The sequence below is a fragment of the Dryobates pubescens genome, chromosome Z (assembly GCF_014839835.1).
Source record: "Dryobates pubescens isolate bDryPub1 chromosome Z, bDryPub1.pri, whole genome shotgun sequence".
Taxonomy (NCBI): Eukaryota; Metazoa; Chordata; class Aves; order Piciformes; family Picidae; genus Dryobates; species Dryobates pubescens.
Window position 1 is genome coordinate 121,883,772 of NC_071657.1, and position 13,012 is coordinate 121,896,783.

At 40.5% G+C, this 13,012-nt stretch overlaps 1 protein-coding gene across 1 annotated transcript; it reads right to left on the reverse strand.

Annotated features, from left to right (window-relative positions):
- Nucleotides 1-1,930: 1,930 nt before the first annotated feature.
- On the reverse strand, nt 1,931-11,985 carry CAV2 (caveolin 2). Its single transcript, XM_054178896.1, has 3 exons — nt 11,716-11,985; nt 11,350-11,537; nt 1,931-3,772 (listed from the first exon to the last, which is right to left on the reverse strand). Exons 1-3 carry the CDS (start codon nt 11,863-11,865, stop codon nt 3,622-3,624), a joined length of 489 nt encoding a protein of 162 aa, XP_054034871.1. The 5' UTR covers nt 11,866-11,985; the 3' UTR covers nt 1,931-3,621.
- Between the last annotated feature and the right edge of the window lie 1,027 nt (nt 11,986-13,012).

Sequence of the window (13,012 nt, forward strand, 5' to 3'; positions counted from 1 at the left end):
CATTTGGGTTGGTTTGTCCACATTTCATATGAAATAGAGACAAACTTCAGGAACTCAACAAGGGTTAAGTGTAGAGGCCTGCACCTGAGGAAGAATAACACCATGCACCAGAACAGGTTTGGGACTGACCTGCTGAAAAATAGCTCCACAGAGAAGGACCTTGGAGTGCTGGTTGATAATAAGTTACCCATGGGACAGCAATGTACCCTTGGTGGCCAAGAAGGCCAATAACATACTTGGGTGCATTAAGAAGAGTGTGTCCAGCAGATCAAAGGAGGTTTTCCTCCTCCTCTACTTATCCCTAGTGGCCTAACATCTGTGTACAGTTCTGGGATCCCCAGTTCAAGAGTGACAGGGAACTACTGAAGAGAGTTCAATTGAGGGCTAAAAGGATGATTAGAGGAGTGGAGCATCTCTCTTATGAGGAAAGACTGAGAGACCTGGGCTATTTAGTTTGGAGAAGAAAAAGCTGAGACGGGATCTCACTGGTGTCTACAAATATCTGAAGGGTGGCTGTCAGGAAGACAAAGCCAGTCTCTCTTCAGTGATACCCAGCAATAGGATGACGGGCAATGGATGTAAACTCAATCACAGGAAATTCCATTTCAATGTGAAAAAAAGCCTTTTTTACTGTGAGAATGATGGTCACTGGAACCGGCTGCCCAGACTTGTGGAGTCTCCTTCTCTAGAGATCTTAAAAACCTGCCTGGATGTGTTCCTGTGTGACCTACCCTAGGTGGTCCTGCATTGCAGGTGGGTTGGACTTTATGGTCTCTGGAGATTTCTTCCAACCCCTAACATTCTATGATTCTATGAACCTACTCCTGCATTGAAGATCACAGTTCAGCCCCAGTGCCTGTTCAGATCTTGTTGTCCAACAGTGCCGTCAGCTATTGATGATACCATCTGTGACAGAGCTTTGGAGTATCTAGCAGAACTGTCAAATCAGTAAAACCCAGAGAACACGTATCAGCCAGAGCTGCTTGAGGCAGATTCACACTTAAGTATCTAAAACTCTTTTTATATTCACACTTCCTTCCATTACTGCCATGGATGAGTATGTGTATTTGCCAAGCACATCTGTTCCAGGGGAAGATACTGCTACAAAATATAGAAGAAGCTAACAGCTTTAATAACTTAATTACAAGCTTTCTTGCATCTTCTAACAGCTAAAGCAGTGGTGAAAAGAACTAATTAACAACAAGCCTAAATCAAAATATCAGCAAACCAAACATACTACTTGATTTTCTGTGGTAGCTAGAGCCAGATGACTTCAGTAAGCTACTTAAGAATGCATGTATCCAAGAGTGCATGATCTAAAATGATATATTTTTCTCTAAGGAATGGCCTCATTCTCAAAGTCTGAATCCAAACCTGAGCTCCCTCAAAGTTTAGATTTTTATAAGGCTAGTATGATAGACTTCCTTTTTTTTTGTCCCCTTTAATCACAGTATCACAGTATCACTAAGGTTGGAAGACACCTCAAAGATCATCGAGTCCAACCTATCACCACAGACCTCATTCATCAAGGGAATATTTTTTTCTGTAGAAAACATCTTTGTAAAAATCCCTGGATGTTGTAAAAGAAAATACCTCCCCAATGAATTCAAGCCTAGTCTGATCAATTTTTATTTTCAAAAGAGATATTTACACTTTTAACATATGAAAACTATCTCAAATACTCAAATAGCAGATCTGAACAGCAAGCTACTTTTTTTTTTTTTTTTCAGAAAAAACAACTCCAAAGAAGCTTCCATGGACACTAATCATTAAATCCAGTTTTGATAAGCCATATGAATCCATCTCTAAATGGCACAAATGGTAAAAATATTTTTAGCATATGAAGATGTTCTCAGTACACAAAGACTATATAGTGTCAGCTAGCTTCTGTAGGCCAATAAGCAAGAAAAGGAAAATTTGACAGCTCATCTGTAAATTAAGCATGTGCCTGTAAAAAATTAAGTGTTTTTTTCTGAAGGTAGCCAAAATTCTGCATTGAGAGACATGCTTCAGAGAAAGCAATCATTCTGTATGGGCTTAATTATGCACTGAGATACTTATTTTTCCACTATAAATAAATTAAATGCGGCTTGTAGTAGCAGAACCATATTGATGCTCATCCATTTCTTTCCCCTCTCCCATATTCTGGAAGAACTGCATAGTGTTCTAATGCAGTTTGTCATTTTTAAGAGCTTTTTAAAAAATTGAAAACCTCAAAAAGTGAAGTTGAAAACAGGAAAAAGTTGATGTTTTGTCATTTTATCATGCATCTTTTGTTTGATAAGAACTCTGTGATATAATTTTTTAAATAACAATTTTTTAAATAATATAAAAATTTTACAATTGCAACTTATCATCTGTATTTAAAGAAAACAGCAGCATAAGCCCAACAGAAGGCTAATGTAACTTTAATGTACCTCTGCATACTTTTCGTTATTCTGGTTTACAAAGCCATATTAGGTGCAGAAGGAAGAAGGGCTTCTTAGCAGTTAGGCTTTGAAGTAGCAAATAAGCAAGTCAGTAGGTGAGGAGAATTAGAAAAGGATACAAATTAAACTCATTTGGCTTCTATAGGGGCTTGCTGCCTAGCTAAAGTGCCAGCATAGTGTCTCTTGTTTTAAATATCACAATAGTCACACAGATAATATACAGAAATGGGCAGGTTTGCATTTACGACACCCTATATTTACTAAAAACCATTTCTCATAAACTGATATGTCCAACTCTTTTGCATAGTCCTGTATGAAAACTCTTAGAATCATTGCTTTTATATGTCACCATATATAACAAATACATTAAAATTGCACAGCAACATTTAAAAAAAAATCTACATAACTTAGAAACTGAAATTTTGGTTGTCTGAAGTAATTTTTGCATTGTCTTACTGCCTAGTAAGCTGGTTAGAATTCAGCTACTATGGAAATAATGCTTCAAAGAAAATGATCATGTGCCATTTACAAAGGAACAAAATATACAGCAAAGTTAGCCTCTCATTAAATAAAATATACAGATTAGCTGATATTCCAAATCATTAGCTAACACCTTATTTTAAGGGAAGAATCTTCCAGGGACCTTTTCCTCCCCAGCCTAGGAGAATTACACAACAGTTTCCAGTATGCTTGTGCAATGAGTCACGTTCATTTTAACTGCTGATAATAGAGGGCTGAGTCGATCACTCTGCACAGTAAGGGCCAAAAATGATCCTTGGTGGATTTGCAGGAAAGTCAATGTGGAGGTCAGTTTCACCTAAAGTATCACAGTCTATTTAAATATTTATAGTAATAATGCCAATCATTACCACTGTGGTGGCTGTTACACCTCCATGAGAATTCTCCTGTGACCTAGCAATTGACGTACCATTAAAATAAAGTGTTGCCAACATACTCTGCATTCACTCTTCTGTTAAAATACTGAGCTATGAAAACTGCCTACTCTTTCTTCAACTGATCTCCCTGAAAATAAATGTGTTTTAGGAAAAAGAAAGAAAAAAAAAAAGCATGTTCCCACTTAAACCAGCCATTGAAATGTAACAGTTTGGAATGAATGCTAAGTGCTTGTATGTTAGGTTAGCAAAGAGGTATCACACTAGCTACAATTACAGCTGTGTTGCATCCCTGATGTTTACTCTTGGTCCAGGCGAATGTTAATCATGGCAAAGCATCGGCCCAGGCTCTGAAAGAATGGTGTGACGAAAACATCTGTCAGGCTCTTCCATACAGTTTGGACTGAAGGTAAGACCATGAGACAGGTTTTCACAAAAGGCACAACAATCCTGTAAAAGAGAAAAAGGAAGATTTGAAGATTGCTTCTGCTATAGCACGAGGAAATCAGGATAACCAAACAGAAGTGTGAGTGATTTTGTAACTCTAGATCTCTAAACAAGTTGATTGCACACTCTTTCACTCATTCTCCTTCAGTTTCGTTTGCTCAGTGTCTCACACCTGCCCACACAGAACCACCATGCTGTGTGTGGTCCTCTGGCCAGGATTGTTTGTATACAACACAGGAGACAGGAGATACTAACTTTATTTTCATTACGTCTTTGCTTATTCCTAATTGGCAATGCTGAGCTAAGTTTTGCACATGCATTTTACAGGGGTAAACTTCTGTTCTTTCCCTGCTGCTGGAGGGCTGGTGTGTGTGATATTCTGCAATCTTGATGCTACTCCACTGTGACTGAGGAGCAAAGTCCTTTGCTAAGGACTCATCTACACTGTAGACATATCTGAATGTGGGTCTTTGCAGCTTAACAGAAATGCCACATTCCCCAGTTTGATCAGCTGGGAACAGTATTTTATGATGTTCTTGCTCTGCTGTCTCTTGGGGTATAAACGCACAGGGACACATGAACATCACCAGTCTCATCTCAATCCTACCAATCTAACATGGCTGTTAGCAGTTGCTACAAAAAAACAGAAACAATAACACAATATCTGGTTATACCAGATTACTATAGTACAGAGACATGCTGAACCACGTAAAAATGGGATATTGCTGGTCCTGTAAAGTTTATTATTTGTGAGTGAGAAACTAATGTAGAAGGAGGTCAAAACTCCTGGTCAGGTATAGTATCTTTTTATTCACTCAGAGTGCATACTTGAAAGTATTGTGCATTCCTCTTTTGAGCATCTGGGGAGGCTCTCCATATGTTTCAACTCCAAAGCACTGTCATTAGTGGTGGCTAAAAACAAGCATACTAACGACAGAAGTGAGCCAGAAATGCACATACGGGCAGCTCAGGAGGGCAGTGGTTACATGACAACTAACCTCATTCTTTTAAGTTATTCCTCTTTCTTAATCATTTACTGGCAGAAACCCCTGGTCATTTCTCATAAGCTGGATTCTCTTATGTAAATAATTTATGTAATACTGAGGTGGTATTGGAGGAAGGTTTTAGAAAAAAATCTGTTACACATATAACATTTATTTCCTAAATTAGGTAGAAGAAGCTATATATTCTTTTGATAGAGGTAATAAACTCTGTTCCAGTTTGCTGTTGCACTCAGAATTTAAGATCCCATCCTTTTATCCACATAATTCTACTGCAGAACCTTATTGATTTTGATTTGAATTACAGGGAAATATTTACTTTACTATTTCATCATAGGTTTAAAAAAAGAAAAGAAAGAAGGAAATATTGTGTATTTCCAATGAGTGTTCAGAATAACAAAATAGAAAAAAACAAACCTTGGCACATTTTTAAAAAGTTAAAGCTTATAAAATGTTAAGAGTCAAAATGAATTCTTCTCAGTATTTATCTAGTATTTATCTATTCATTATCAGCTTTTATCATACAATGCAAACCATCTACTAGTATGTGTGTGCTGCACTCTAAGCTAACCCAGATGGATTTAAACAAGAATAGCTTTTCTAAAACCTTCTGTTCTTTTGTCTCTGCTGAAACAGCTGGTGATATACACACCATATGGAACTGTGAGCGTTAGTGGAATAATGTGTCTCTAGTTTTTAACTGAACCCTATAAACCTTGTTTTTTATAATCACCTAGAGTATCACTGCATACAGAATAGATAATTTCTACAGAATAAAATCAGAGCTCCGCCTGTTAAAATACAGCTGATAAATATCAGTAATGCAAAGGAAAACAAACAAACAAAAGTATTTCTCCAAGCAATACAGGGAAAACACCAGAAATGGCTACTCAGCTCTTGTTGACTTCATCCCTTTTCCATTTCAGTTAGTTTATAAAGGCTAAAGGCTATGTCACTGCTTCTTTGCTGCTGTCTAAAATTAATGTGGCCTGCTTATCTATATATCTATCTATCAATCTATCTATCCATCTATTTGTTTATTTAAATCTAACTGAATTTGAGAAGCAGAAAACATAGAATCATAGAATTGTTTGGATTGGAAAAGACCCCTGAGATCATCAAGTCCTAGTGTGACCAGAAGGAGTAGGGAAGTGAACATGCCCCTGTACTCAGCACCAGTGAGGACGCAACTGGAATGCTATGTTCAGTTTTGGGCCACTCACTGCAAGAAGGACATTGAGTTGCTGGAGCATGTCCAGAGAAGGGTAGTGAAGCTGGTGAAAGGCCTGGAGAACAGGTTCTCTGAAGAGCAGTTGAGGGAACTGGGGTTGTTTAGTCTGGAGAAAAGTAGGCTGAGGGGAGACCTTAACTACTAGAAAGGAGTTTGTAGTGAGGTGGGCGTTGGTCTCTTCTCCCCACCATTAAGTAATATGAAAATACACCGTGGGAGGTTTAGATTGGTTATTACAATTTCTTTACTGAAAGGATGGTCAGGCATTAGAATAGGTTGCCCACAGAGGTGGTGGAATCACTGTCCCTGGAGGTGTTAAAAAAGTATGTAGACATGACACTTCAGGACATGATTTAATGGCCATGGTGGTGTTTGGCTGAAAATTTGACCTTTACATTGGACCTCCTATTGACAGGATCACACAAAATACAACTAACCAAACACCACACTATGCAGAGGTTTCACAGAAAGTTGTAGTGAATCACCAGGCTGTCATTAGGGAAGGCAGTGATCAGACTACTTGCAACTGCTGCAGAGGTTATTCACACCATACCAGAACTCGACCTCTTTCAATATAGTTAAAATACAATAAATATGAAAATGTTTTGGTAATGTTTGATAATCTTTTAGCACTTGCTATTGCATTTTCTGGTAAATGCATGCCAAAACTAATGCAGGCTAACTCTGCAGGAGGAGATAAGAAACATGCTAGAAACCATACCTGGTTAATAAATATTAAAACAAAAGTCAGCCTACTCAGACCATTGCTCAAACACCTTTCCTCAGAGAATAAAATCCTTTAGACCTGAGAGAGGAGTAAAAGATATTCTCTAAAAAGTGTGAGTGTGTCTATATCTGTATCTACATGTATACATCCTGTTCTGCACAGGGTGTGTTCTCTTACCTCTGATGATTTCCAAATCATCAGAATGTGATGTGCCTACAGAGGAGAGACCAGGCACGCTTGAAAAATAAATAATCAAGTGCTACTAGGAGCTGTGTATTTGGTTTTGTGACACATGAATAAGTACTTATATCTTTTACTCCCAGTGCTGTGGGTTCACCCCAGTTTGCACTTTTATTCACAGAGATAGCAACTGCTTACTTGAGAAATGTCTAGCAGTGGATGTAAAGTTGGTATATCCCAAGGATATCAACACTTACTGTAATATTTGTACCAGCAGTATTATGACATGGGACATAGGAAGAAAATCAAAACTCTGTTGAATCTGGCATCTAAGGTGAAGCATAGCCAAAGTATTACAACTGCCTATATGATGTCTCATTGCTATGTGTGTATATATATATATATATGTTTAATAAAATAGCTATCCCTTCAATAAGTAAAAAGAATCACCTCTTTGGGAACTGTGGCACTCAAAAGAACAAATTATCATTTTTTCCCCCATCCTATTCTATTTTCTCTTCTTTCTGTTCAAGGCTGGACATCTACAAAATTACACATACCAACCTTTCTTGCTTTTAATCACATTACTTCTTTTCTGCTGAAGAATGTTCCCTTGAGGGAACACTGTCAAGAACCAGACACCTCTTGGAAATGGCAGACCGCAGTTTAATTCCCACTGCTAAGGGTACTTTCAGTTCAAAGCAGCTCAACTTTTCAGAGTTGGGAAACATGGCTGGAGTAGTCATTCACTATTAATCTAGATTCCCACTTCAAAATGAAGAATCACATCTTCTGCTGTAAAGTTTTTTCAAAATGGAACCTCAGGCATATCTTAATGCTACTTCTTAAATGCTATGCCATCCAGTGGTTAAATTACCTAATTCAAAGTACGGACATTGTTTCGCATTAGAAGTCTTGCATGGCTCTATGATACAAGCAAGTATTGTGAACGGATGGATAAACATTGCCTAGCAGTTGCAGAGCTTATTGGTGAGTTCCATTAACCCTCCGGATAGTTAAGAGTGAGGCAAGAGAGAACCCTCAAAGCCTTCCAGGACCCACACATAATGTATGAAATGCATTAAACCCAAACATCATATATCCCTGGAACTGGGTAGAGCGCAAAGGAGAAAACTAAAAAGAAAGCCAGAAAACATCCACCTACTTCCTCTTCAGAAGCCAAAGGATATATACTGGACATGAAAGAAGAGGCATTAAGGTAAAGCCATATCATCTGGTGAGTCTTCACAGCCTTGCTGTAATTTATTTTGATTTTGGACAGCCAGTAGGGAGATGGTTTTGTGGATGAGTATGATAGCAGTAAGTTACATAAATGGAGTTGTGGAGATAGAGGTTAAGAGTTTATGCATATCTGTATCTACTCTGCTTACATCTTACCACTGTGAATGAAGATCAAGTCAAGAAGAGCTCTAAGCACCTGCTGCTCCAGCTGACAATAGGAGCACAAAGCTGGCCGAATCCTTGTGATTTAGAACACATCTCAGATCCAAGACTCATGTTATGGATTCTCAAATGAAGCACTGATTATTAGTATAAATATGTAACATACCAGAACAGTATTCAGACAAGACTACAACAAAGCATGTATGAAATTCAAGCATTAATTTCCAAAAGGTGGCAAACACATGGCTTGGTACAAGAATCAGTCCCTAATCTAGAATAAATATCATTATTTGGCATGTGCTGCTTGGAAAACTATGCTCACGTTCATTGGAAAATCACTCACGTTCAAAACATCAATAACTTAAACAGTCTTAATCTAATGCTTTGTTTAAAAGCTTGGTGATATTCACAGAAAGATGTTAAAACCCAGTCTGACAAATTCTGCCATGTATAGGCCATATAGATGGTGAGAATGACAGCCATTACTAAAGGAGAAGAAATATAGATAAATAGCTTTCCTTGAAGTAGCTTGTATGTAGGTCACCAACCTGTTAGCTGGCACAGTTTTAGCCTATCAGTATCTTTTACCAGGTAGTGTAAAACTAGATTCTGGCTCAAGCAGCCAGTTTGAGAACAAGAACAGAATATACTCCATCTCTAGAGTTAAAAATGAAAATTGAAGTGCATTATCACATACTTCTTACTCAGCTTTTTTTTTTGCTGTTCATGAAGTCTCACATATGTGCTTCCTTCTTTATCAATCTTTTTGCTGATGAAAAGCATTTGCTATCAGGTATGAGGGGTGAAACTCATGAGGTCTTCTTAATGCATGGGAAATGCTGAGCCAGTCTTCTGTGGATTTTTAGCATGCTGACAGAACTGTGACAACATGTGTGACAATCAACAGAGCTTTGTGCCTGAGCACTTCCAAAAGTAGTTGAAAAACCCTCAAATCTAGCCTAAAGAAGTGCTCCTCTATAACAAATCAAAAGCATCATCTCACTGACTTAGATGTATGGAATCCTTCATGTAAGAGGGGTTTCCCCCCAACATTTCAACAGGTGATGAGAGAGTTATAATGGAATTCCCTTCCACCTACTCAGTAACAAGGAGTTACTGTTTTCATCAAACCAAACATAGCTACATGGGAGCAAGCACCATGTGTCTAGGGTCCCTGTACCTGCACTGCTCCTGGCACTACCCTCTCAAACACAGAAACTTTGAACTCCTTACTCCTAAGAAATCTGGAACATGGAATGCTGCAGACAAACCATCTTCGTCTCAGTGTTGTTCCACCTTTGTATTGGAACAAATCCAGCTTGTGGTTGTGGGAAGATGAGACAGTGCAGGCTTTGGATGGTAACACTGGATGGGGCCCAAAGGGGAGCAGATAATGCTACTGAGTTATGCAGTTCTTTTGCATCCATGTCAGGTGCAAGGAAAATGAAAATCAAAGATCACTTCAGTACTGATAATGAACATAGAGAAAGATAAACAGTTGTTTTGGAAACAATGTGTTCAAGGGAAAATTTTTAAATCAAGTGCCACATTCAGACAGTCCTATTTCAGATGTACAGAGAACCCACAGTTCCTGAGAGAGTCACTAGGGATAACTTGCATAAATAGAAACTGACCTCTGAGCCCTTCCTTCAGATAAACTCACATATGTGTATCTGAAGCACAAAAGCTTATTACAGTCTTAATAAATTTGATATTGATTAATTCTTCCATAGATATTCCACTACTGGAAATCCATATGCTCACCATACCCTTTGGAGTCATGTGATACACTACAGGACAATGACAGACCTAAGAGTCTGGACACATTAATGTTTATAGTAATCTGAGAACCAGAGAAGTAGCAGGTGGCCAGCTCTAAACTACATTGTAACTCCTGTGAATACTATGCAAAGTCTCTGCTCCAAAATTTGAATTAGATAGTTTTCAAATGTCATCAACCTAAACTTCCTGTCCACTTCCAAAAACTAAAATCTGCACCCATGATATTGCAACTACATGTTCACATAACCAACATATTCCTATTTGTTTCCCAGTTTCTGGATTATATTTTGTTTTCATTAACAGCTTCTTCATGATTCCAGTGCTATCCAAGTCAAATAAGACTTTGCCCAAAACCCACATACATGGAAAATCCTGGTTTGCAGGGATGGCATTGATAATCTGTAGTCATCCCTTCCTCTGCACTCTGCTGGATTCTCTCTTTTTTCCTCAACCTCATTCTTTTCCCTGCCTTTCTTCCTTCTCCAAAATAATTGACTTTCTGGTCTTGAGGTACTCTTCCTATTTTGCCAGTATACCAGATTTGCTGTGGCTTGGAAGGCTACCATATTTGCCTAGGAACCTGGGCCATGGACATCAGCAACTTTCCTCAGCTCACCAGGTTGTGGTTTGTTTTGTTGTTTGGGGTTTCTTTTTGGTTGTTGTTCCATTTTGTTTTGGGTTGGGTTGGTTTTTTTTTGCTTAGATGGAAGTGCTTTGGGGCACTGCACTAGAGATGGCCATGTACCAGATGCAAGGAGGTGACAGCATATTTTATGGTAGTTGCAAAGAAAGAGCAAACTGGGCCCCCAGAAGCTTTCTTTGGTCTGTGAGGAAAAAAACGAAAGAGGTGACCGTACTGAGAAGGAGCCAGATGTGAGCAATACTTCTGGAGAGGCATTTAATTTCAAATACAAGTTTTATCAACTTAACAACATGTTTTTTAAAAACATCAACATACAACAAGTTATCATTATTACTCCAGAAGCCAGCTGAAGCTGGAATGCATTACAGTGGGTGCCACACAAATAGCAGAACAAGCTCTGTGCCCATGGAACTTACACAGACCATTGGTAAAAGCAAGGCAGGGAACGGAATTACAGAGAAAACATTGTTTTCATTTATCTCCCTTTAAAAATACAGCAATTAATAGAAGTTACAGACATTGTTGACTGGTTAGGCAGTAATGCCGTAAGAGACGAGTTCTGCTGAGCTGTCTGCAGAGCCCACGCACCGATGAGCAACAAAATGCACTTACCAGATGTGCAGGCAGCTAAGCACGGCGAAGACGATCCCCACGACCATGGCCAGCGGTATGGCAAGGACCAGAGTCAGGAGCTTATAGATCAGGTACTTGCTGAGCTCAAAGAGGGCGTGGCTGCAGATCCAGACTTTGTCGAAGGAGTGGGTTAGCTCGGGCTCCGCGATCACATCCTCGAATCCCAGCTGGAAGAAGATGCAGCTGTGCCGTAACGCAAAGCTGGGACGAGGGGAGACCGCTGGGGACCCTCCGCCCGCCGCCCTGGCACAGGCCCCAGCCCCCGGCCCCCGGCCCCAGCGCCAGCCCCGCCCGTCCCGCGGCCCGGCGCAGTTCCTCGCCAGGCCGGGAATCCCTGGCTCTCACCTGCAGGTGGGCGTTCATCCCGCGGGGGTCGCGGTCCAGCTCATCCTCCCTAAACTTCTCTGCCTCCGGCAGCGCGGGGCTACCGCTTCGCGGGAAGTTGTCGTCGTCCATGAGGATACGGGTGTCCGCCTTCTCCGTCTCCAGCCCCATGGCGCTGCTCCACGGCTCCCAGTCCTGCCCTGCCCTGCCCCGTCCGCTACCGCGGCATCCGCGGTCCCGCTGGGCTGGGGCGGAGCAGGGCTGCCCGGACACGCCCCACGGGCCGCGCCACCGACGGGAGTCGGAGCGACAGGGAGCTTCCCGGACCGGGCACCGGAGTGGGCGCCGCAACATAGGGACGGTTCCACCGCCCGAAGGGCTCGCCAGCAGCCCAGCCACCCCTCGACTTGGCGACCGCTTGATGGGTCGGAACTACCAGCAGGACTGCCCCCTCCAGCTATCCGGGGCTGCCAGCCGCATTTGTTTTCGCCCTTCGTGTGAAATACCGGGGCAGCCTTTGCTGCGGCCTCACGCATGATTGACATTTGAGGGAACGAGCTTTTCTGTCATTGACACAACAGGCAGCTGGAAAAAAAGTTGAGGCGGTTGTGCTTTAGGACATAGGGGATAAGTCTAAAGAATAAAGGTTCCCATGCCCAGCCCCATCGGTTTGTCACACTCCAACACTGCTTATTTGACTTATGCTCCCCAAACAGCCTAATTGTTGCTGAAATAAACGCATCTATCATTACAAGCTTTTATCATGTCCTCCTTGGGTTTTGGCTTCAGTCCATGCAAATTATTTCCTCTATTTTGTTTGAGAACCTGTTTTAAGCCTAAGAGTGATTTATATAGAGGTGAGCAAATTTCCACAATGACTGCTGAAAGTATTTGGTAATACTTACACTGTTTGGTAATACTGATACATTGTGAGCTCATGAGCTGTCACAAATATGTTCTTGCAGCATTCAATAACCCTGATCACCTGTCACTCTCAGGAAGAGAAGTAATGTTACTTATCAATGATCCAGGCTTGTTAAATGAAAAGGAAGTTGGTACTCATAAGTTTCTTTAATTTTCACCACTGCATTAAATTAAGGAGAGCTTTAAGCTTTGAAAAGCTCACAGGAAAGTGATACAAAAATAACTGTGTGAGGCTGCCGTAGGAAGGTCACCTAATACAATGCTCTGGACCATATTGCATTGTTCTTGACCGGATAACTTCTGCAGAAAAGCTTCACATCTCTGCATAACTCATAGTAATGTTTTTTTCTCCCACGCTGAAGAGCTCAGTGATGCTGGTGTCACGTAAATGTTT